The 24,509-nt window shown below is 35.0% G+C and overlaps 2 protein-coding genes and 1 long non-coding RNA gene across 4 annotated transcripts; all 3 read left to right on the plus strand.

The window, feature by feature from the left end:
- The first annotated feature begins 469 nt into the window (after positions 1-469).
- LOC101209717 (protein DEFECTIVE IN EXINE FORMATION 1) lies at positions 470-6,777 on the plus strand. The gene is made up of 13 exons (XM_031884308.1): positions 470-851; positions 1,074-1,184; positions 1,337-1,419; positions 1,525-1,642; positions 1,751-1,911; positions 2,068-2,612; positions 2,710-2,780; positions 3,215-3,471; positions 4,040-4,221; positions 5,122-5,405; positions 5,504-5,621; positions 5,703-5,885; positions 6,011-6,777. Exons 1-13 carry the CDS (start codon positions 709-711, stop codon positions 6,326-6,328), a joined length of 2,574 nt encoding a protein of 857 aa, XP_031740168.1. The 5' UTR covers positions 470-708; the 3' UTR covers positions 6,329-6,777.
- Positions 6,778-7,565: 788 nt separating this feature from the next.
- On the plus strand, positions 7,566-18,240 carry LOC101218798 (mitogen-activated protein kinase-binding protein 1). Of its 2 annotated transcripts, none has more exons than XM_031884787.1 (20): positions 7,566-7,766; positions 7,855-8,073; positions 8,597-8,705; positions 8,801-9,145; positions 9,232-9,287; positions 9,795-10,041; positions 10,114-10,205; positions 10,314-10,551; positions 10,717-10,880; positions 10,974-11,116; positions 11,186-11,287; positions 11,676-11,814; positions 11,889-11,975; positions 12,041-12,202; positions 13,384-13,731; positions 15,119-15,303; positions 15,392-15,510; positions 16,532-16,833; positions 17,247-17,435; positions 17,644-18,240. In XM_031884787.1, exons 1-20 carry the CDS (start codon positions 7,722-7,724, stop codon positions 18,106-18,108), a joined length of 3,756 nt encoding a protein of 1,251 aa, XP_031740647.1. In that variant the 5' UTR covers positions 7,566-7,721; the 3' UTR covers positions 18,109-18,240. The 2 variants fall into 2 exon arrangements, with proteins under 2 accessions (XP_031740647.1, XP_011653680.1); XM_011655378.2 differs by having other exon boundaries at positions 10,114-10,169.
- A 1,377-nt stretch (positions 18,241-19,617) lies between these two features.
- Positions 19,618-20,554, plus strand: LOC116403547. The gene is made up of 2 exons (XR_004216337.1): positions 19,618-20,050; positions 20,187-20,554. It is a non-coding gene; the product is annotated as an uncharacterized LOC116403547 (long non-coding RNA).
- The last annotated feature ends 3,955 nt before the right edge of the window (positions 20,555-24,509 follow it).

A 24,509-nucleotide genomic window follows, 5' to 3' on the forward strand; every position in this document is an offset into this window, starting at 1 on the left:
CATCACATAGTATCCTAAAATAAAAGTAGAAAGATTAAAGGATACATAGTAAGTCAACCTTAACTTAAACTTGAAACTAAAATTTCCAATTACATCTACTCTCCCACAAGTCATTCAATTGTAATTTTGAAGATAAGAATTGAAGCTATGTCTAATAAGTAACCACTTTATCATATACCTACGTCTTATACAACATTAAGAATAAGATAAATAAAGCAGAAAAATGTGATTGTGAAAGTGAGTTTGATTTAGTAATTGTTGATATAGTCACACATGATGTTGGTGAACCTTCATTTTTAAGGGTTAGAAGTTCAATATTTTACTATAAATGAATAGTGTATATATATAAATATAAAATATGTTGTTTGCTTAGATAAAAAAGAAATAATGACGACATAAAAATGAAAGGTGTTAATGCCAATTAACCCGAGAAATTGAAATAGAAAAGTAGAAAAAAGTTTCGTTCTAAAATATTTTTCATTTCAGACTCGCAAAGCGGAAAGACGCCACTGCAGTTGGAATTACACACATCAGTTTTTTTGGGGGTTTTGGCAATTTGGTGTTCTATTGGTTTTGCGTTTCATCTTGCGGAGTCTCGATTGAGGGTCTCCAAGGCCTTCCTTCCCTCAATTTCCATTGATCTTCTAGTCGAATTCGAGTTTTTTCGATTCTTTCTCTTGTTCATTAGGCTTCGGTGGTGGCAGATTCATGAAATTCTCGGTGATTTCAGCTCTTTTGATTTGTTTAATTCTCTTCTCTCCGTTGAAATGCATTCACGGCGAGGAGGAGGCTAAGAAAAACAAATTTCGGGAACGAGAAGCCACGGATGACGCCCTTGGATATCCTGAGATGTAAGTTTCGTATCGTTGTTTAAATGTTTTCACTGTTCGTCTTCTGTGACCTGCAGTAAGTTAGTTCTTTGAGATTAAATTGGAATCGAGATTTTTGGTTTAAGTGGTTCGGTTGCTGTAAAATTGGCTGGAGGGTTTCTGGGGGAATGATTCGTTTCAATTTAAAGATTTGACTTTTTTTTTTTTTTTTTTTTTTTTTTTTACTTTCGATCTTTTCATTAGAGATGAGGAAGCTTTGCTGAATACACAATGTCCAAAGAATTTGGAGCTGAGATGGCAAACGGAAGTGAGTTCTAGCATATATGCTACCCCCTTGATCGCTGATATTAATAGGTATAGTAAGCCTCTCACTAGTAAATTCCTTATTGGCATGAAGCTTAACCAATATGTAAAGGATTACTTAGAGTTTTAAATGCTATGACAATTATACTTGGGGTGCGACCTCTTTACCTAAGCTTTATTTTTCTAGTTTATCTGTTTTACAGTGATGGGAAACTTGAGATAGTGGTTCCATCTTTCGTTCACTACCTTGAAGTTCTAGAAGGTTCTGATGGAGACAAAATTCCAGGTAAAAATTGTGGTTGTTTTTTTGGTAATGCCAATTTATCTGGTTGATCATATGTTCATGTGGAATGTACCAAGCTATCAGCCTAAATTATTGATTTTTTATTAGGGTGGCCTGCTTTCCATCAGTCGACTGTGCACGCTAGTCCTCTTCTATATGATATAGATAAAGATGGTGTGAGGGAAATAGCTTTGGCCACATACAATGGGGAAGTACTCTTTTTCAGGTGCTTATCTTTGCATCCTTTCACACACAAACCATCCCTTACATTTTTTATAGTTCAGTCCTAAAAAGGATGTGTATATATACTCCTAAAAAGGTCAATGGTTGTTAGGGTGTCAGGATATATGATGACAGATAAGTTAGAGATACCACGTCGTCGTGTGCGCAAGAATTGGTATGTGAGTTTAAATCCTGATCCAGTGGACCGGTCTCATCCAGATGTTCATGACGAACAACTTATCACAGAAGCAACTAAGGCAAAATCAATCTCTCGTGAGTATATCTCATCCCTTGGACTATTGGTTTGCCTTACTTTCTCTGAAATCTACTGTTCATCTATGTGGATATTGAATTTTATGGCTGAAAACAATGTTATGAATCTCATGAGATGAGGCACTTGACATCACGGTGTAAATATCGTTCCTGTAGAAACAAATGGAAGTGTCCCAGAGTTGAACCATACAATTGAGACCACAATGAATGGAAATGTGACTGAACTAAATACTTCGTCTACCATACCAACTCATATGTTGAATATTTCAGACACAGTGAATAATAGTACAGTGAATGATAGCAAACTTGAACCGGATATTGTCCTGCCTACAAGCTTAGCCAGTAATGCTTCTATGAATGCTACAACTGGAATACTCGATAATAAGAATGGAACTGGGACAAGTAGACGACTTCTGGAAGTTAGTGACTCCAAACAATCTCAAGAAGATGGTTCTAGGTCCAAGGCAGATGGTGATGGAGATGAGCATGTTGCCACAGTTGAAAATGAGGAACCTTTGGAAGCAGAGGCTGATTCATCATTTGATATATTTCGTGAGAATGATGAGCTGGCTGATGAGTATAATTATGATTATGATGATTATGTTGATGAATCCATGTGGGGAGATGAAGAGTGGACTGAGGTTGACCATGAAAAAGCGGAGGAATATGTGGATATTGATGCACATTTATTGTGCACCCCTGTAAGTTAACTCTTGTAACTTCAAATGAAGTTCTGTGTGATTCCTTACTAATCATTTGACTCATGGTAATGATATTTTAATGGCCACTAATTTCCAGGTCATAGCTGACATTGACAACGATGGGGTATCTGAAATGATTATAGCTGTTTCGTACTTTTTTGATCATGAGTGAGTTCTCTTCGATACTGTCTCTTGTCTTTGGTGCTTTCTGTTTTTCACACGTTAGATTGTAATGAGTTTCTCAGATATTAGATTGTAATGATTGGGAAACTCAAATCATGACACTTTTAAGTTTTATGTTTTATTTGGACTTAGTTTCTCGATGTGTATATTCAATTGTATGTCCATGCACTTTTTGCAGTGTTTTTTGGGGGATCAAGAACTTGGTATATTTACTTGGAATCTTTACCAATGCTCTGGGTGTAAATAGACGACAATTTCATTTCCTTTTGGCAGTTACAAATGTGTTTTTTTTTTCTTGTCTCTGTGTGTGTCTTTGTTTTGGGAGGGGGGTGGTGCTTTTTGGTGTTGTAGTTTCTTGAAGCTTCAATTATTATTTTGGTATTGATTGTGGAGGAAATTAATGACCTCTAATATAATAGGTACTATGATAACCCAGAGCACAAGAAAGAATTGGGTGATCTTGATATTGGGAAATATGTAGCTGGGGCCATTGTTGTTTTCAATCTGGATACAAAGCAAGTGAAGTGGACAACTGAACTAGACTTGAGCACAGATTCTGCAAACTTTCGCGCTTATATATATTCCTCCCCTACAGTCATCGATTTAGATGGTGATGGGAATCTGGATATTCTTGTTGGCACATCCTTCGGCTTTTTCTATGTCTTGGACCATCATGGTAATCGATTCTGAATACTTATTTTATTGTTTTATATACGTGTACTCTTAATATGCTCCTAATGCATATAAATTTGGGAAGATATAATCGGTTTTTCTTTTGGTTCCCTTTTATTTTTCATGTTTTCGAATTTTATACACTTTTGTCAACTGGAAAAGATTTAATGAATATCTTATCTTCCAAATAATGTACAGGCCTAAAGTAGCTTGTGGTTGTTTCTTCTCGTCTTTAAATTATCTTTCTGATGCTTAGCACTTGATTACCCCCTGCAGGCTTTTACCGTACACTCTTCTTCTTCCTCCTTTTTAGGAGATGACATTTATCTCTTGAATAGTATACTAATGTTCAGTATGTCCTCTGTTATGGGCCCCTGGCCTTGCTGGTTTTCCCTTAGTAGGCTGATTAAATTTGTTTGCTCATTCTTGCATGTGCAGTCCATGGCTTGCTGTTGCTGGTTCATAGTACCTAATTATTAAATTTGTTCACTCATTCTTCAAATTGCAATCTTTCACGTGTAACCTCTCTTCCTAATTTCCTGTAATTTGAATCTTGATTTCTATTTTTGCAGGCAAGGTGAGAGAAAAATTTCCTCTTGAAATGGCTGATATTCAGGGAGCTGTTGTTGCAGCTGATATCAATGATGATGGGAAAATTGAACTTGTGACTGCTGATACACACGGAAATGTTGCTGCTTGGACTGCTCAAGGTCAAGAGATTTGGGAAGTGCATCTAAAGAGCCTTATACCGCAGGTGAACCTCCTGTTTCTTGCTAGTTACTCTCTGCATGAAAGGATGCCAATATCAATGTGCTGGTGTAACATTCATGCATAACCTAGGTTGAATCAATGCATACTTGGATGCTAACACGTTATCAACATGTGCGATTTTGCAAAATAATAGAAAGTAAAGTTATGCCTTCTGTTCACACTACCTTGAGGTGACGCTCGCTTAGGGAAATTTGAGATAGGAAGGCGTAATGTTTAGATCGAGCTTGCATTTTTCACTGAATTTCAATTATATCATTTGCTGTTATACTCCAACTTACTTTCATTCTAACTTTTCAGATGGTGAAACTCTTTTTCAGATGGTGAAACGCTCGCTTAGGGAATTCATTTCGTTTATTAATCCCTTGTGTTTTTCTTTTGTTTTTATTTTATTCGAGTTTGAGCTCTGTTTAAGTCAACGATTGGAAATGGCTTTTCTCAGCCATGATATCGATCATAGGTTCGTGTGGTTTACTGCCGAATCTTACTATATGGAGAAATTTAATTGAGATAGATGGCTTGTGTTGAGATGGACGTTTTTCTCCTAATGCTCATACAAAAAAAAAATTTACATTGAGAAGCGCTGAAGTGAGACAAGAAAAAAAATGATAATGACAGAACTAGCTATTACAGAGAGAGAGAGGTCGAGAGATCGTTGTGAGTTGAGTGTTTGTATTTAGGAGCTTGTTTGGATTCACTTTTTAAGTACTTAAAAGACTTTTTTGCGTTTAGAAAGTTAATTCAAACTGTCCCTTATACTGGGTTATTGATCTGGAGTTGTGTGTCTATTTCATGGAGATTTCTGTTTGTTGCACAGTATCTGATATTTTCTTTTATAGGTCAGCATTTATTTAGCATTGTTTTTATGCATAACTTATTTTCTCAGGGTCCATCCATTGGCGATGTTGATGGGGATGGTCATACTGATGTGGTGGTGCCGACAGTGTCAGGAAATATATATGTTCTCAGTGGCAAGGATGGTTCGTTTGTTCGTCCTTACCCTTATAGAACCCATGGAAGAGTGATGAATCAAGTTCTTCTTGTTGATCTCAACAAACGTGATGACAAGAAAAAGGGGCTTACTCTTGTCACATCATCGTTCGATGGGTATTTGTATCTTATTGATGGACCTACATCATGTGCTGATGTTATCGACATTGGCGAGACTTCGTAAGATATTCTCTAAAACTTATTGGTGTTGCAAACAAATATCTTCTTTTGCTCTCCCTTCATCACGAGTTCACTATCGATACTTTCTTCCATCACAGATATAGCATGGTTCTTGCTGACAATGTTGATGGTGGTGATGATCTTGATCTTATTGTCTCCACCATGAACGGAAATGTTTTCTGCTTTTCAACTCCTGCTCCTCATCATCCTCTCAATGTATATGATGATCTCAATCTGCTTTACTGAATTCTTTTTTCACTCTCCCACATAAACTTAACATTACTTCTTTTGATTTAGGCATGGAGATCAAATAATCAAGGAAGAAACAATGTAGCAGTCCGGCACAACCGTGAAGGTGTCTTTGTTTCACATTCATCGAGAACCTACCGTGATGAGGAAGGCAAGAACTTCTGGGTGGAGATTGAGATTGTAGACCGTTACAGAAATCCATCAGGGACTCAAGCACCATATAACGTCACTGTAATTCAGTCCCAACCTCAATGCTTTTATTTTTCAAGTTTTGCACTTTTGCGTTATTCTTTGAGAATTTACTCATTCCCTTTGTAATTGTGATTTTAATTAGAATATTATGCTAAAACTTGCAGACAACCTTGATGGTTCCTGGCAATTACCAGGGGGAGAGAAAAATAAGACAAAACCAAATCTTCAAAGAACCCGGCAAGCACCGGATAAAACTTCCGATGGTCAGTGTTAGGACAACAGGCACTGTGTTGGTGGAGATGGTTGACAAGAATGGACTCTATTTTTCGGACGAGTTCTCCCTCACATTCCACATGTATTACTATAAGCTTCTAAAGTGGCTTCTCGTCCTCCCAATGCTTGGAATGTTCGGTGTGCTCATGATCCTTCGTCCGCAAGAGCCCGTACCATTGCCATCATTTTCCCGGAACACTAACCTATGATCACCGGCCCATACAGACAGATTAACATGAATGGACGAGGTATCCCTAAACCAAGAGCTGGATTATGCACAAATTTTTGTAATACATGTGTTTAGTGTTGATTGTTCATCTAATCTACCGACCCTTCGGATTTGAGTCGGATTGGAAATTTTTTATGATGGAGTAGTTGGGTTTCTTATGAACATATATTGGGAAGTTAGACAATCAGAAAAGGTTGCAAGATCATGTGGATTTCAAGATCAAAAGGATTAAGTGGGCGATACATTGATATATTTATATGCAATCTATGTCCTTCTGCTGACCTGTACTTCATTTGTTATTCTTGTATGAACTGCAGTACTTTGTTGGGATTGACCTAGATCTATTCCAACACATTGGTCAACAAATCCATTTGGTGCCAAATTATATTCTCAATTATATGAAATGAATCTACTGTTTTTTGGTTGAAATCAAGTCTCACTTATTTTGTTCCATTTTAGTCCTTAAATTTGAAAAAAAACATCAATTTGGAACCCCAATTTTTTTTTAAAAAAAATCTATTTGATTCATGTTGTAAATATGTCATTAATGAGTTAATAGAATGATGATATGATCTAAAATTTAGATGACCGAGTAAATGTGCCGTCAAATAAGGGAATCATGTGTCAATATTATATATACTTTTAAGATATACGAATATTGCATTAATGGAAAAATGTAGCTGATGTGATGACTATCAAACGCTATTGACACGAAGCTCGATCAAATGAGCATTGAGGAAAAACCCGATTCATATGATATAAAATCAATAAAATGGCAACTCTTCTGGCTAATGTGAATTGAATTTAACTTTTCAAATGCTTAATTTTAAATTTAAGTTACTTATATATATATATATTTGATAATTGCAGATCCCGAAAAGTTTATTTTAAAAACAACTTTTTTGAAAAACATTAAAACTCAATCTTTCAATCATAACATCATTTACTTAATCATTGAAACCAAAATAGATACTTTTACTAAAAAGGACATTTAAAAAAATTAATGTCTAAAATAAATCGAAATTACAAAAATTTAGAAGCATGATTCAAAGTTTCAAATTATATATATATATATAGAGAGAGAGAGAGAGATGGGAAGAATTTAAAAACCTTCGAAAGGATGAAACGGCAAAATCAATGAAGAGGGATGGACCCACTTGTCCACGTATTTCCTAATTTATTTATTTTTATTTTTGAATCTTTATTACCATTATTTTTCTTTTTCAATTTCCGCAAATTTCCCGCCGTCGTTCATCCATTTCACTCTCGACTGTTTCCTCAAATTTCCTTCCCAGCAAAAACCTCCGTCCAATTCTCGAAGCCGATCGTCCACTGTTAACCGAATCGTCTCTTCTCTTTTTTCTTCTTTTGATATGAAACCGAATCGCAAGCTCAAGAAAACCGATTCATCTTCAAAGGTATCATCCATTTCAATCTCTCTTCCTCAATTTGCTGTTATTAAAGCTCATTAGTTTCACTCTCCCTTCCGTTTGTTGTCTCTGCTAGCTTGTATTGGAGGAAATTATTGGTACCACTACAAAGAACAACAATGGATTGGCTTCCAACGTTAATTCTGCAATCTGCGTCTATTTGGCCGGATGCGTTGTGGTTGTGCACAATGTTGACTCTGGTACTCAATCACATCTCGTGGTGCCTCATCGGTCGTGTAAACCTTTGAGCTGCGTGGCAATGTCCCTGGATGGCCGCTTTGTGGCTGCTGGAGAGGTGAAATTTTCTCTCTCCTGACTGTTTGTTTGTTTTTGCAGTTTTATGAACTGAACTGGGACATGATTGTTGAGATAATGTTGATGTGAGATGTTGGATATTCTGGTTCGTACATGTAAATGCAATAATAGATTTATTCGATAGATTGGTTTTGTTTAGGCAAATGATTTTACCTGCTTTAAGAATTTGAGTGCATATGGTTTTGTTGGATATGATTGATGTGCATGGGTGCATCCTGGGGATTTTATATTTAGTGGTTAAGTAGTCAGCACCAGCACCAAACAACGATCAAATTTCATTGACTGGGTTATGATGGAAGTCCAGATTCTTGTTTCTTAGGACGTTTTGATTAAGGAATTTGTCTTTGAAGATGACGCCTTCAAGACAGTTGATATATATTTATATACATAATCAAAAGCTGAGACACGGGCCTTTTCTGTTCTGCAGTTTGCAATGTGAAAGATCAAATGATTTGCTTATTATACGTACTTTTCTTACCCCATGTTCTATATTGGTTTTGCAGTCAGGGCCACAACCTGCAGTATTTGTGTGGGAATTAAGTGGCATGGTCTTTGTATCAGAACTAAAAGGTCATCTGTATGGTGTTGCTTGCCTTGCCTTTTCACCTGATGGTAGTTATAAAATTACATTGATTTTGGCTCTGCTGCTACTTGTTCACTTTTTCGTTTCCCATCTTAAAGAATTCGTTATTCTTTATTTATGTCAGGTAAATATTTAGTGTCTGTGGGGGGATATATATATATTTGGGACTGGCGGACTACAGCGTTGCTAACAAAGCTCAAAGCAAGTTCATCTTGTACGGCCATCTCATCTGTTTCCTTCTCATCAGATTCAAAATCCCTTTTAACTGCTGGGAAGAAGCACTTGAAGTTCTGGACACTTACATCTCCTAAGACCCACTTTAATTTAGGGACAAGTTCACTGTCTTTGCATGGAAAGCCTGTTAATCTTGGTCCACATCAAGGAAGCTCATTTGTTTCTATTGCCTCTGGATTTTGGGAGGATGGTAGTTCAAGTGAAGTTTTTCCGATGTATGCACTGACTGAAACAGGTTAGCTTTGCTCTGCATGGCATGTACATTTTTCGATTGATGTTTCTGAGCCTTGTTTCATTCTCGTTCTTTTCTTTCATCAATAGGTGAACTCTGCCTGGTGAACTCTGGATTTTCAGTAACAAAGTCCGTCAATTTAAAGGTACATGGGGCTTCTGCATCTTATCTTAAAGATTTCTTATCTTCAGAATTGGAAGGCTGAGATTACTTGTGGAGGGTCACAGTTTTCTTTCAAAATTAAAAGAAGATACTTACTTTGAGAGGCTAATGTGCTCAGTTATGGAGGATCAATGATCCCCAATTATTTTATATAAACCTACCTTTGTTAATTTACTTTCTCAAGGGCTGGGGAGTCCAAATATTTCACACTGGTTACGTAAAATAACTTACATTTTGACGAACAAAATTAATAATGATCACTGGAGAGGGACTATGGGAATTTTATGGCTACATACCGCGGTAATAAAATGGGGTGTTAAATAGACACCTGCAATAATAGTTGCAGTTGGGTCTATGAATCAAAATGCATGTGACATAAAATACAAGTTTATCGAGGTTGTCATCTGAAGGAAAAAAGTATCTTTTGGATGCATGTTTGAACTCACATTCGAATTGCTTCCTGACTCTTTTGAAGCATGATATTCATCAGGTAGACAAAAGTTTCGCTGTATCTGCATCTAGCAAGTTAATTGCTTGTGCTTGCAGCAACGGAATAGTACAACTTTTTGATGCTGAGAATCTTCAATATGGTGGAAGTTTAGTCTATTCAAGATCTAAGCAATTCGACGGTGCAGGCAATATTGTTTATCCTATGAAAGATGATGGAAATGTTCTAAAAAACTTACCTGCCCTTCCTGATGCAATTGCATGCTATTTTTCAACCTCAGAAAAGCTTGGTGCGCATTTGAGTAATGAATTTAGAGTAATCAAATCCCCCTTGTTTGAATACTGATGATTCTGCTTTGCAGTGGTTATTTATGGAGATCACTTTCTTAACATATGGGACATCCATGACTCGAAGCAGGTGCTTATTAATTATTACATTGAGACTCGAATTGAGGTCGACAACTTTTAGCTCACTGATTGTAGCGACAATTTTATTGTGGGTTTCAGAGTCCTGCTGGAGTTTTTCTAAGTTCGTTCATATTTCTTTTGTACATTTTCTCAGGCTACTAGGACTTGTGTGCTAGTTTCACATTCTGCTTGTATATGGGATATCAAGGTTCTTTGTTGTGAGAACATGCACGATCCTTCTCTTGCCTGTGTTGCGAGAGGTTGTTCAGGAGGAGTGTCTTTTGCAACATGCTCAGCAGATGGTACTATAAGGTTGTGGGATCTAGCTTTGGAATCTGATTCAGAAGATGCAATGGACACGCAAGTTCGACGAGCGAGCACTACACGATTCGGTAGAATCTATTTTAACCATAAGCTCTAAACAAATATATAAAGGAAGCTTTAAAGATAATTATTAAATATTAAATGTATGCTCAATGTTCTATGTAGTGAATTTTCTAAAGACTAAATCATGGTTGTCACATTTTAAAATTCCTTTTATTGGGTTATTGTAACAGAGAGTGCTGGAATATTTGAACGAGAAACTGTGGAGGCTGGTTGTAGCACTCAAAGTTTTCGTTCTCTGGCAGCAAGTTCAGATGGAAAATACCTTGCCGCTGGTGACTGTGATGGAAACATTCACATATTTAACCTGCTAACTTCAGATTATACATGTCTTCAGGCAAGCCCCAATATTTACTGCTTGAATGGCAGGCACAGGCGTCCATGTCCTTTATGAATTAATCAATAAATAGGACTTGTTTCATTCTTGTAGGGTGCTCATGATGCAGAGGTCCTATCATTAAGCTTTAGCTTGGTGAGTAGAAATGATGCTATATCTAAAGAAGTTGTGCAAGGTCATTACTACCTGGCTTCAGCAAGCCGAGACCGAATTATCCATCTTTACAATGTTGAAAGGTACAATTTCTTTTATTGTATTCCTACTTTTCGATCTGTATTCTTAATGCTACTTTTTTTTCATGTCAGGAATTTTGATCTCACTGATAGTATTGTTGATCACTCAGCAGCTGTAACTTCAGTAAAGATCAGTTGCAATGGACACAAAATTATAAGCTGCAGTGCTGACAGGTATAATCGTAAAAGCTTTACTTTGTGCGCACATAACTTATTTGATATAGGAAATTTATTGTTATAACTTGCTGCTAGTTAGTTTACAATTTGTTTACTGAATATCCTGGGCTTGCTTTTGACTTTTTTGTTTATAAGCTGGATGCTTGATTGTACCAAATTGATACATGTATTAAAATAAAGAAATTATGTCATAGACTGGGAAGGAAATTTGAGAGCCCTCGTCTACTGTTCTAATCACTATTCACTAATCTCTATTATTTAGTCTTTTATGTTTCTTATGTCTTCTCCATGATATAAGACAAATTATCGACTTGATTCAAGAGGCAATGAAATTACAAAATTGAATTGCATTCATCAGTCAACCATAACTGACTCTTACATGCAGGTCTTTGATTTTCCGTGATTTCACGACCACAGATAGTGGTCATATGATATCCCGCAGTCATCACCAAATGGCATCTCAGGGCACTGTCTATGATATGGCTATAGATCCGAAAAGAGATGTTGTTGTTACAGTTGGGCAGGTATGTATGTTATTTGCATTGCAGTGTAGTTGTTTAGATTATCTGTTAAACTCCGTTAGTTATCCAACATGTAGGATAAGAAGATCAATACATTTGATGTTGCTTCCGGGAAGCTAATAAGATCTTTCAGGCTGGAGAAAGATTTTGGAGAACCAATAAAAGTGAGTTAAATGATGTTTGTCAGATTTTCATCTTGGTGTTGTGCTGAACTTAAGATTGTGTACAGGTTGCTGTGGATCCGAGTTGTAGTTACCTCGTTTGTTCCTATTCAAACAAATCTATATGCATGCATGATTTCATGACGGGGGAAATGGTTGTACAGGCAATGGGGCATGGTGAAGTTATTACTGGTGTCATTTTCACACCAGACTGTAAACGCATTATTTCTGTAAGTTCCATCTTCTTTTTGGCCTTGTGCGACTTCTTGTAGTAAGCCTGTTTTACATGCTTTTAGTTCAGTGCTTGACTCTGACTACTTTCCTGTTTTAAACTTTTACGTTCTCATTTTATTTGTGATTTTAACTATAGGAAGGGATGAATGGACATCATTGCCAAAATTGCCAATCAATAGAAACTTTGGACTTACCTGATAATGTAGTGCAAACTAATTTTCTTGCGACAATTCATGAAGAATTCTTCGTATTCATCTGAAGAAGAGCACCTCTTACATCCTAGGACTCCCCTATTTTAAGTCTACAAACCCAGCCTTGGTTCCTTAAATAAGAGTAACTAAACCAAATAGTAACTTAACCTTGAACCAAGATAAAAGCATGGAAAATGCTAAAATAGAAACTATAAAACTATAAAACACCAACGTGCAAAATGATTTGCATCATATTGATGATTGAGTGGGTGAGGAAGAAACTTTTCCCCCACTCCAAGTAAATACCGCTGAAATTTCAAAGTTACCTTACAGCAATACTGTGAAACATCAGAGAAATGTTGCCAAGATTGCCAACATTCTTGAATCCGGTTTTTTCTTTGTAACGGATGTTGAGGAGGGGATGTAGAGCATGTTGAATAGGGAAGGGTGGCTAAAGAGATTTTATTTTGACATATCTAGAACCTTAAGATTTCCATTAACGATGATACTTTTCCTTTGTACTTAGAACCATGTGACCACATTGTGGTCTCAGTACCTGGTCCAAGTATTGAACAATAGCTTTTTTTGATCGCTCAATTTTTTTGTTAGACTAATTATCCTAAATTCTTTTAACTGGATTTCTTAACATTTATTTAATGGTTTTTACCTATTTTCTAGTCTTGGGTCTGAAAAAAAGTTCAACTGCAGATAAGAAGCTACATAGACAGAACTCCAGTTGGTTCCTCCAAGTTCTTCTTGGAAGTCTCAAATTTGTCCTTGGAAAGATGGATGGTCAATTTAGAACAACCATTTGCATCGTGAAATTGGAACTTCTATCATATTTGAGCAGTTTATAGTATGAACTTTCACCTTTGTGTGCAAGTTAAACTCTCTTAGACATACTAATCAAGGTTACAATAAAATCCTTTAAATATTTTAGTGTTGAAATGTCGCTCTTATTTTTCTTACTCTGGTTATGCACACAGATAGGAGGAGATGGTTGCATTTTTGTATGGAGACTTCCTGCATTTTTATCTTCAAGTATGCATCAGAAAATGAATGAAGGTTCTGGTCCACTGTCTCCAGGAATCATGACTAAGCCTATACCTTTTGGTAGAATCATGATTTACGAAGAGGATGGAAATGAAGCAAAGCAACATGCAACCTATTCTGGTGATGATTCCATGCAAAATGGTTTTCAAGTGCATCATCAAGGAGAAGCTGCTCCGGAGGCAACATTTAGATTTAGCATTTCAAGGCTGCCCAGATGGGCACAATATAAAGTAACAAACTCTGACAGTGCTGGAATAAATCATGAGTCCACACCTTTGCAGGTACATGGAGTTCTAAAATCTTTAGTTAGATGTCGGATGACATGTTAAGTACTAACCATAATTTTGTTTAATAAGAAGTTAGGATTTTTCTGAGATATAGTTTTGTTCAACAAATCAGGAGAGAGCCTTGTTTTCCTGAATATACTCTGTTGCTTGAATTCTGAAGGACTTGTTAGCATTTTGATGGTTTACTTCAATACTTGTTGACTAACATTCTGCCATGTTTAATTCGCATTTGTTGGCTTACGCTTCACTGGCTATCTTAGAATAGTAACTATTTTGCTTGAATTCTTTTCTATAATAGTTCTCCCTATGGTTTTTCAAATTTCTCTGTGCTTTTGTTGAAATTTCCTATACCTTTTTTTAAAAGCAAAATCTAGCAAGTACAAGCTCAAACGTTCAACATGGATGTGTTGCATGTAGTTGTTTATGTTTTATTTGTAATTTATTTTTCAAAGTTTGATGTGAGGGGAAGTTGATAAGGATTCTCATTCCTTGATCTTATTTCATGGTTAGAATGTCTGTTTGCATGCATAATTTTGATTCAAATTTCAATTTGTAGCACGTGTGGGAGTGGTTGAAACTGTTACAATCGTTTGTCATCTTTTAAATCACTTTGAAATAAGCTTTAGCAATTCAAAACCAATTTTGATGGAATTAAAATTATATTTGATAGTATAGAATAGAACATCAAATTGAATTTGAATGATTAAAGACATATTTTGGATTGTACGACAAAGGTGATTTTAACTATTTGGGGATTAGTCCCAAACATGTCCTAGTCCTAGATTCGCTGGAGCCTTCAATATGTTCACTAAGGAATGCCTTGTCTTTTTGGTCAACACTTGTGAATGCTAGATTTTTGTGGACGAAGTTTCTTGCAGCCATTCTGTCCAGAGTCATTTCCAATCACTGGCCCGTTTGCTTCAGAATCAAGATGTTAATATCATTGCGTTGAGTATTATTTAGTTCTTTTATAGATGTGACATATGTAACTATGGAATGCATAGTAATGTAATATCTAATATTAAAAATGCTTTTTCATTCACATCAATACTTCATGCAATGGACATGCACATACTATTTACATTTGTGCACAATAAACTTGTCCTTGAACAAGGGATACACAGACTTCCAGAAGTAAGAATATCATATTACTGGAGTTCTATTTTAACAAATCAGTTTCATTATAAGGTCAATTCATAGGTGTACAAATAGAAAATTTCTCTCAATGATTCAGCGTGGTTGTCTGACCATCAAGAATCAAACTTGATTTCTGTATGATTGCATGTCCAATGTAAAATCACTTAGTTTAGCAAGGTTTCATAAGTAAATATCTGACATTTTCATGCTCGGTCCAATTTTTCTGTTTCTGTGTTATAAACAGAAAAGTCCCTGTTCTTTGGTTGTTGATGATGAAGGAAATGCTTCTCCACCTCCAGAATTTCAAATTTGTTGTGAATCTTCCGACCACATCCTTCGATCAGTTGACTCCTGCACCAGCAGCTTATCCGGAAACTCTTCTGATTATGGTGATACTAATGGTTCTAATGTGCCTCAAGAAACATTTAGGTAATGGGTTCAATAAACTTTGAGTCATCTTTCTTTTAAATGAATCTGTTTGTTAATCTCCATGCTTACAGTGCATGTCTGACTTCAGTGGCCATCCTGGCATGGAAAACCGTTGGCTCTCTATTTATAACGTGTGTCTTGATCTACCGAGTTCTCCTGAAATGCAGAAGTTTATGGACAGGAAATCAGTGTCTTCCACTAATGGACGTAAGGTCACATCCCTTTTTTGCTAAATCTTGATTGGGGTAATACTATCTTGAGAATTGATTCATTTGTTCGTGAATGACTTCAATGTTTGCATCAAAAGATACTTGCAGCTTCGATCACTAGGAGAAATGCTTTATAGCCTATGAATCTTAACAATCTAAATGATTTTTCATAAGGATCAGCTTGTTTTCACGTGTTATTGAGCTTGATATTTTTTGGCTGCTTTCACATGTCATTGGGCTTGTATTTTTTTTAACAATGTGAATGGTTTACTTCTGATTATTTAGATTGGTTGCTCAAGGTATTGTGTTTGTTATCTGTTACTAGTACTCCCTTCTGGTTGTTTTTATAAAGTTTAGTTTATATTAGTGTGCAACATAGAGGGTAACAGGGAGGAACTAGTTGTCTATCCTGTCCCTACACCAAGAGCGACCGTCTTGAAGCATGAGTTGCATTCTAAGGCAATAAGTTTCTTCCATGCAAGAGACTCCAGAGTGTTGTTATTAATTATTAGGAGGCAATTGTGTTTTTGAAAATAGAAAAAGTATGCTGATTTTGTTTGGTATGTGGGATAGTTGATTTGTTACTTTCTCAATCAACCTTTTTTTGGAAGATAGAATGCTATTTTCCCTTTAAATGTAGATGTATATGGAAAAAACTTCCAGCCAATAGAAAACAGCCAGAAGGAATGGTTATTGCAGGGAGGCGTATGGTGTGTCATTCTATGCTTCTGAGCCTACATCTTTAGTTTGATGTTTTGTATAATGAGAACCGTTACAAAACCGTCAAGTTTGAATGCCTTTTCTCATATATCTGTATTTTTTTGGTTTGGATTGCAAACTGACTCTTATGGTCTAGACATGAGATATTTAAACAGCAGACTAGGTTACAGTTTCAGTCACCGGGCAGTAGAAAGTCTTATACATAATTTCACCTGTATTTAGTTACTATTATGACGATTGATGAGTTATTGCAGTAAAATTTGTTTATCTTTTCTTCTGAGGAGGGTTGTGCTTTGCAGTACACGATGCAGCAAAGCTACCAGCTTCTAATGGATGCTCTTCTGGTCAAGCTAGTAATCATATAGATATTGGGGGAGAGTTGACTTCCAGTAAGATTGCTATTTTTCATAAACCTGTACCTAGTAAGCATGAATCTCACACGAGAGTGAATGAGGTTCATTCTGGGGAAATGGGAGAGCTTCATTCCAGCAATGTAGAAAGTGAAAAGCAAGCAATTGGAGATAGTAGTCCGTGCCGCAGTAAGGCTGAAGATAGTGATCTATTCAAGCTACATTTCGGCAGTTTGTCAATGTCACACAAGGTTAGTGGAAATTTGAGTTCGTAAAATTAGCAGTCAATGTTTGGGAATTCAACCAAACTGGGGAAGCTTTATTGTCAAGTATGTTGGGGCTTCTGTTCGTAAATCTCTGTTCAATTTCTCATCGTAGACAAACTAAAACATTCAATTAGTCTGAGCTATATGCAACATCTAAGAGTTCTTCATAGTTGAAGATATTTCCAGATAATGTACCGCCTTTAAAGAAATGGTCTTATAGCGTTAACTAATGTTATTCTGTTTAAACATAAGCGATAAATTCTAATCAGAAAATAGATGGGAAGTGGAATTTTAAGCAACCTGGATTGCACATATTCATTAGTTTCATAGTGTAATTCAATTTTTTCTTACTTATAATCCATACTACACCATTTAATTGATGGGTGTTTATTATGCAGAGAAAGAAATCATCAGCAAGGGGAAGATACTCTTCCAAATATGTTTTGCAGGACTGTCTTGGAAGCACTAAAAGACTTCGAATGCTTCCTTATGACTGTGGTAGTAAAACTTTGAATTACGTGGACGAAGCAACTAATCATTCTCCATCAGAGATATTGCCAAGTCAGGTTTTGGCAGAGCAACCATTGGTAGGTTCTTTCTAACTAATATTATTGTTGTTTTTTGTTGTTGTTGTTGTTGTTGTGAAATAAATAAAGAAAAACAGAACGAAGAAAAACTGAATGAATGAAAGGAGCTATGGCCGATCAAGATTCTCATTTCTCATATATTAATTCTTTTAGTTAGAAAATGACTTCAATGGACCAATATTCATGTTATGAGTTGCCAATTGTGCAGTGTATTACAAGAATGACAGATACCTTGCTAAGGTCAAAGTCGTCACACTTTACACAAAATGAAAGCTATCCAGGTGAAAAAGAGTCAATAAGAGCAAAGCTGACAAAAGAAGGAAATAATGACAGTTTTCCAGTTCCAAGTGAAATGCAGGAAAAACGAACTAGTTGTAGGGAAGTTCTGCTTGGTCTGGATGCTGCAGCTGAGAATGCAGTTCAGTTCTTCTCAAGATTAGTTACCCCGGCTTGTCATGAAGATAGTTTACCTTTACAGGAATCTGGATTGGAGTTCTATGACGAAGCAGCCATGTTACTTCCCGCAATTTTAGAGAAAATTAATGCAGTTGCCAAGTTGGTACAATGCAAGAACAAAGATAAATGTGAAAGTACGAAAAATGTTATTATTACAGAATCTAAACCTCTCTTAGAAACATTTGCTAAGAATCATTCTGAAAAGGTTGAAATTTGAGGATGAATCTTGGTAGGAATTCATAGTTTTCAATAAATACATATGTACAATGAAGTACCGCCTAATTGTGGTAAATAAATTCAGGGGTAATTCTTTGGATATTAAAGCCGTTGACAGTTAAATCTTTTTCCACTTGTTTAATCGCATTTGTCTTGAGTTCTTGTTTTAGGACGGAGCTCTTCGAAATTTTGCCAAAGATGCCACTTCCTAGCCAAGCATGACATCAAGGGTGAGAACTCTAAATAATAGTATATTATTTTTCAAGAGGGCTAATTTGCAAATATACTAGTCTCCTTATTAGCATAAGGAACCATACTTCCATGAAAAGAAAAGGAAAATGAACTGCATTATTCCTTTTCTTTTCTATTCATTTTTATTTGTAGAATTCCTTATTTTCTTTCATTTTCTGTAGGCATAGTTCTTGTTCTCCAAACTTTGTAACATTTAATAATGAAATGGGAATTAAAAAATAAAGAAAAAGGAAAAGGCAAAGACCAACTTTTCTTTTTTCCCTCCTGAATAAAAAAAAATAAAGCTTTTCTTTTTCTCTCCCTTCACTTTTAACACGTTTCGTAGTTCTGATTTTCATGTATTTCTAATTTTAAAATGTTTAGAAGCACCTTTTTTTTGTGAATCTCTAGGTATGCTAGTGAATAATTATCTCCCCAATAACTTACAGATACCGAAGGCCTGTTGGAATATATACAAATCCCTAAGAAGGTATGCCTAGAAAATAATCTCTAGTATCCTCATTCCCTTGCCTTGCTTTCTCCATAGTAACATGCCAAAAACCATATACTTTCTTGGGATTCCTTCACTCCACTCGTATGATGTAGTGTTTTTTATAAGCCTATCATAGTAGTTGCCTCGAGGAAGTGGCAATAAGAGGTCTATCCATTTCATGTAATGCTGGAATTTGGGCTCATCATGACCATTTCAGGCACTATGAATAATAGGGACCATGAAAACATATCCAGAAAAGAAAACCTCTAATGGTTATCGTCTCTCCCCCATATACACACACTCTGATCAGTAATCAATGATTACTATACTAATTAGTCGTTGTCATTATTATTATTATTTTTCGAGTAATCATGGACCAAAAGACGGAAAATCCCTCACATAATGCCAGGCATTGAAAGAAATGAATGTGTTTGAGTATGACATACTCAATTCCTTTTTCAGGATATAGGATTAAAATCTGTTAAGTCTACTTTTCTCTGTTTCTCTTATTCCTTCCCGTTTTAAATCTAAAAGGGGAAGAAAAAACGGTTCACACAGCCTAAAGCCTTCCAGAATTTCCTTTTTACTACTTCATTAACAAATATTTCCAAGAAAATAAGCCTCATTCTCTGTAAATTTTGAATTGAAAATTTTCACATGTATATGGGGTCCAAGGTGGAGGTTCTCTGTTAAAGTCGGCTATTATTTATACATTGTTTTAATCAGAAAGCAAAATGGGAAAGGAAAAAGCCTCTGATTTATATGAGCTGTATGTATGTGGGGTAAAGGAATGGGGGTAAAGGGACTTCATTTGATTGTCCTTTTGCGTTCATTTTTCACTTGTAATGATGGGTTTTTCTCTTTTTTTCTCTTCTTTTGTTTCACAGCTAGACTTGTTTGTGTATGCTATTTTCTCTTTACTTAATAAACAACAAAAATAACCAAAGGAAAAGAAGTTATTCCACTTGGAACTGTCACTTGGGACTCACTTTTTGTGTGAATATGGGTTGCCTTGCCTAATTATGGGCAATAATAATCTAGGCATTAAATTAGACAACATTATTTGATATTATAGCTTTGGAGAAAATTTTGAAATCTTTAGATGCGCATGTTTATGCTCTATCTGCTTCTCATTAGTTTTTATTACCACTGGTGGATTGTCGCTGTAATATGCGCTCCACAGTCCACACCATTTTACCCTCATTATGAATCGGAAAAGGTAACTTTCATAAGCCCAAGATTACGTTACCTAGTATTCTAATTATACTGTTTACAGTCTGCTATACATTCATGCAATCAGGCCATTGTTGTTCCTTTTGTGAAATCTTTTATGCTCTAATTATTGATAAATTCAGCTTGTGCCAGAGGCCCAATCCCATTCTGCAGTTTTAGATTTCTCCATTTAACCCACAAGTTTGGTCTCTATTAGTTGAGATGATTGCCAGAGTCTTACATTTTTTTCAACACAACTGGACTCTTTACAGGTATCTTTTTATGTAGTTCACTTTATTATATTTTATAAATAAGTAGATTCTACTCAAGTTTATAAATTAATATCATCAAGAAGCAGGTATCCTAGGTACTAATATGGGAGCCAACTACTTTTGTTCTACTTATTACCCTTTTAGCCTATTTCAACTTTGGCGTGTTGATTAAATTAAAAAAATTAACAACTGTTTAACTTTTAAGTATCAACTAATTGGAAAAATTAACCCCCCCCCCCCCCCCCCCCCCCCCCCCAAAAAAAAAAAAGACAAAAGGCAATATTACATTGGATTGTATGAGAATGTATATTTCCTTTCAATCAACTAATTAAATCTTTAGTTGATGACTCTAAAAGAGCTTGGCATTCATTATCTCTTACTGTTAATCCCCACTGATCATGAAAATAACAACAAAATCAAGTCTTTGTGTCACACTGATGAGAAAATGGACTGATTATGCTACTGCTTTTTTTTAGTTTGACAATATTTGGGTTTGTGGATTCGAATATCTTATCTCTTAATTTCGGTAAATGTCTAACAAAATTGAGTTATGTTCAAGTTCGTTGCTATTTAAATAAAAAATACCTAATATTGATGAGAGAAAAAAGACTGATCATACTTTTCTTTTTCTTTTGAATTCAACATCCTTTGGGATTAAAGGATTTTGATATGTAGCACTTAATTGATGGTATAGATATTAGCGATTTGAGTAATGTTCAAGTTGGCTGGAGTATTTTGGTGATTAAAAGAAAATGAACTGATTATGCTACTTTTTTGTTCTTTTTTATTTTTGATGTTATGCTAACAAAACTCAACTTGGCTTTGATTATGCTACTGTTTAAATAGAAAAAACCCAACATTGATGAGAAAATAGAATGTGTACTACTTTTTCTTTTTTGAGTTTAGAGTTTAGTACATGTCTAAGTGAGTTGAATTATGCTCAAGTTGCCTTGATTATGCTGCTCTTTACATGAAAAAAAACCCATATATTTGTTGTTAGGTGAAACTATGTGTTGTTTGGAGAGGTTGCAATTGGAATATATTATTGAGTGTGGTGGGTGAGTATGTGAAACAAAACTGGGAAACTGTTTCAGATTTCTATGCCATCTTTTTATTATTATTATTTTTTGCATAGAGAAAATGACAAAGAATTAAAGAAATGAAGAAAGCTCATTCTCACTGCATAAAGCAGCACGGGAGAGACAAAAACTGCACACACTCTGATCCTTAGAATCTGCAGTTCCCCCCTTCACTAAAGAACACAAACCAAAGCCTAATTCAATCTCTTCCCTTCTTTTTGCCAAATCCAAATCTGTTATATCTTCTTAATCTCAGTTTGCCAGGCCTTTGAAATTCTTATCTTTTTTTCCCTTGCAAATCTGACTGCTAGCTTAGCTACATTTCTGTGGCTTCGTTTCTTTCTCTCTCTGTTCTGATTTTTATTTTTATTTTTATTTTTTCAAGTCTTGGTGTGGATCCATAGGCATGCATGAATTTATTATTATTTTGGTGTTTTCTGGGCACAGGTGATTGAAGTTTTGTAGGCAGTTTTAATATTGTTTTTAGGATCATAATAATAATTCCATTAGATTGTAGTGTGAGAAAAATCTTTGCCAGATTCTTTTGCTGTCCATTAGCATAGGAAGGAGAAAACAAAATGAAATGATTGAGTTGCTTTATTAATACTCTTTTAGATCCATGTAAGACAATTTTAAACTCTTCTTTATCATTGTTATTATTATTATACTCATTAATTAGTTTATAGAGAGAGAAGGCGAAAGAAGATAAAACCACAGTGATCTTGTTTGTGGGTTTGTGGGTTTGTGGTACGTACTCTTAAGAAGCGGAGATATATTCATTAAAACATACATTTTTATAAAAATAAATTTTATAAAGATATGGATTGATGCATTTATATGTTTAAAAAGATTGTTCTTTTTTTATCATGTTTGCGTTTTATCCATCTACTAAGCATCAAACAAGTGTTTGATATATGTATAACAAGTACTAGAGTGTACAAGTGTTCAAATATGTATAGAAGAGGGACAAGCTAACCAATTTAAAGTGGCTATGCTTGTTAGACAATAGTAATTTGTTGAACATTAGATAGAATGGTTGAAGTTAACCAAGTTCTATGTGTTTATTTCAGGTTAAATAATATTATTTGATTAAAGATGTATAAATGAAGCATAGTGGAATTTTAATCTTCATCTTATTATAATTCATCTAATTGATAATTCAATTTCAAGTAAAACTTATATCTTACTTATTAATTTTTCTCATCCCATCTAAAAATTTATGCCAAAAAAGAGAAAACTCAAATCATTGGGATTGTTAAATTTCAAAAGACCAACAAATTTGGAAATGAGAGAGAGAGAGAAATACTTTTCTTAAAAAAAAAGGAGAAAAATCTAATTGTATCTTAGTGGAGCATAGATGGGAATGTGGTTGATTATTGTAAGATGTGGGCCATTATCCCCACAAGTTGAAGAATTTTGGTCCCAAATTGTAAATTACTTCTCTCTCCGAATTTCCATGCAAAATATATCCTTATGGGTCATATGAGAATGATTTTCAATAATCCAAAAAAAAAAAAAAAACCCTAAAAGACAGATCACTTAGACAGAAAAAAAAAAAAAAAGGGAAAGAGAGAGACAAACTCTTAATCCTTTATTATTATTTTTTCCCCTAAAAAACTTAAAAATTCTTTATTTCTTTCTTCATTATTATTATTATTATTGTTTTCTAAGAACGAAAACTCTTGCTTTATTAATAAAGGAAAAGTTAAAGATAGAGGACATTTACACACTTTACGCCTCATATATTCCACCCTCAGCCTCTCCCCAAATATTAAAAAAATTTCACACCCACCCATCCACCCACAAAATTGCTCTTCCCACCCCCCCAATCAATGAAGTCGGTGTTAATTACCATCATACCCCTCCCTCCTCTTTGAACCTCAAATATATATATATTATATATATATATATATATATATTTACACTTTTTTCTTATTATTATTATTTATTTATTTAAAAATTTTCTTTCATGTGATTGTTTGCAACGGTCTAATAGGATTATGCCATGGCTGGGCTGCCCCCAACCGCCTCCTCTTCCTCGTGACTTTGCGGTGCTCAAAAGCTATTTTTATTTCACTATTTCTTCATTTTATTTTCTTTTCTCCCACCTCTCTCCTTTTTTTCTTTATATGTTTTCATTTAATTTTAAATTTTGTTTTGTTTACTTCATTTTCCCTTTTTTCTACACGATGTTAAACAATGGTTTCAAATTAAATACTGTTTTTGTCCTAACTCATTTAGGTAACCTTTTTCTTTAGTTCCTTAGTGGATTTAATTCTATATCAAAACTGGAGGTTTGATGTTTGAGCTCTTGGGATTTTGTTTTGACGACTTTGGGCTATTTTTCATGCTCATAATACGTATCAAGTATGTGTCTAAAATCTTCAAGTTATCTTCTAACTTATTTCTTTCGACTCTTTCACGAGGTCTCCTTTATTCCTCTCTCTTGTTTCTTCTTCTCAGTCCTCATTCAACATAGCAACATCTTTTTTTTCCAATAAATTGTAGAATGAAAAGGAAAAGAAACATTTTGGATAACGAACAAAGAAGGAAAATTTTGCAAAACAGAGAAGGCAATAAAAGAAATCATAAGCCAACCTTTTCCTTTACGATTAAAATCTAATTCGATGAAAATGAAAAAAGAAAAAAAACACCCTTTTAAAATTTATGTTAAAATTAAAGTTGACTCACTTTTAGTGAAGATTTACAAATGATAGTAGAAGTTCATAGCCAAGTAATTAAACACGTATAACTGAGAGGTTGGGTGTGAAGATGATTATAAGTTGTAATTATGAAATATGAATGGGGAATTATTTGATGATTTTCTTGACCAAGTTTAATAAAAATGTTCGAATAATGAATAGAATATTTGTAATTGTAATTGTAATATATCCACCGCACGTGAGAGAGATCACTGCTTCCTCATTTTTGTTTTCAAAAAAAGAAAAAGAAAGAAAAGAAGAAAGAAGAAAAATCAGGTGCGGTCGGGTACATGGAAGTAGATATGAGTTTGGGTGTGGGACCAAAATGTGATGTTTGATGAAATTGCGACTTCACCCCTTTTGTATAATCAAATCATACGTAATCCTTACGTATGCACGTGTGCGCTTTCATT

This window comes from Cucumis sativus, chromosome 4 (assembly GCF_000004075.3).
Source record: "Cucumis sativus cultivar 9930 chromosome 4, Cucumber_9930_V3, whole genome shotgun sequence".
Taxonomy (NCBI): Eukaryota; Viridiplantae; Streptophyta; class Magnoliopsida; order Cucurbitales; family Cucurbitaceae; genus Cucumis; species Cucumis sativus.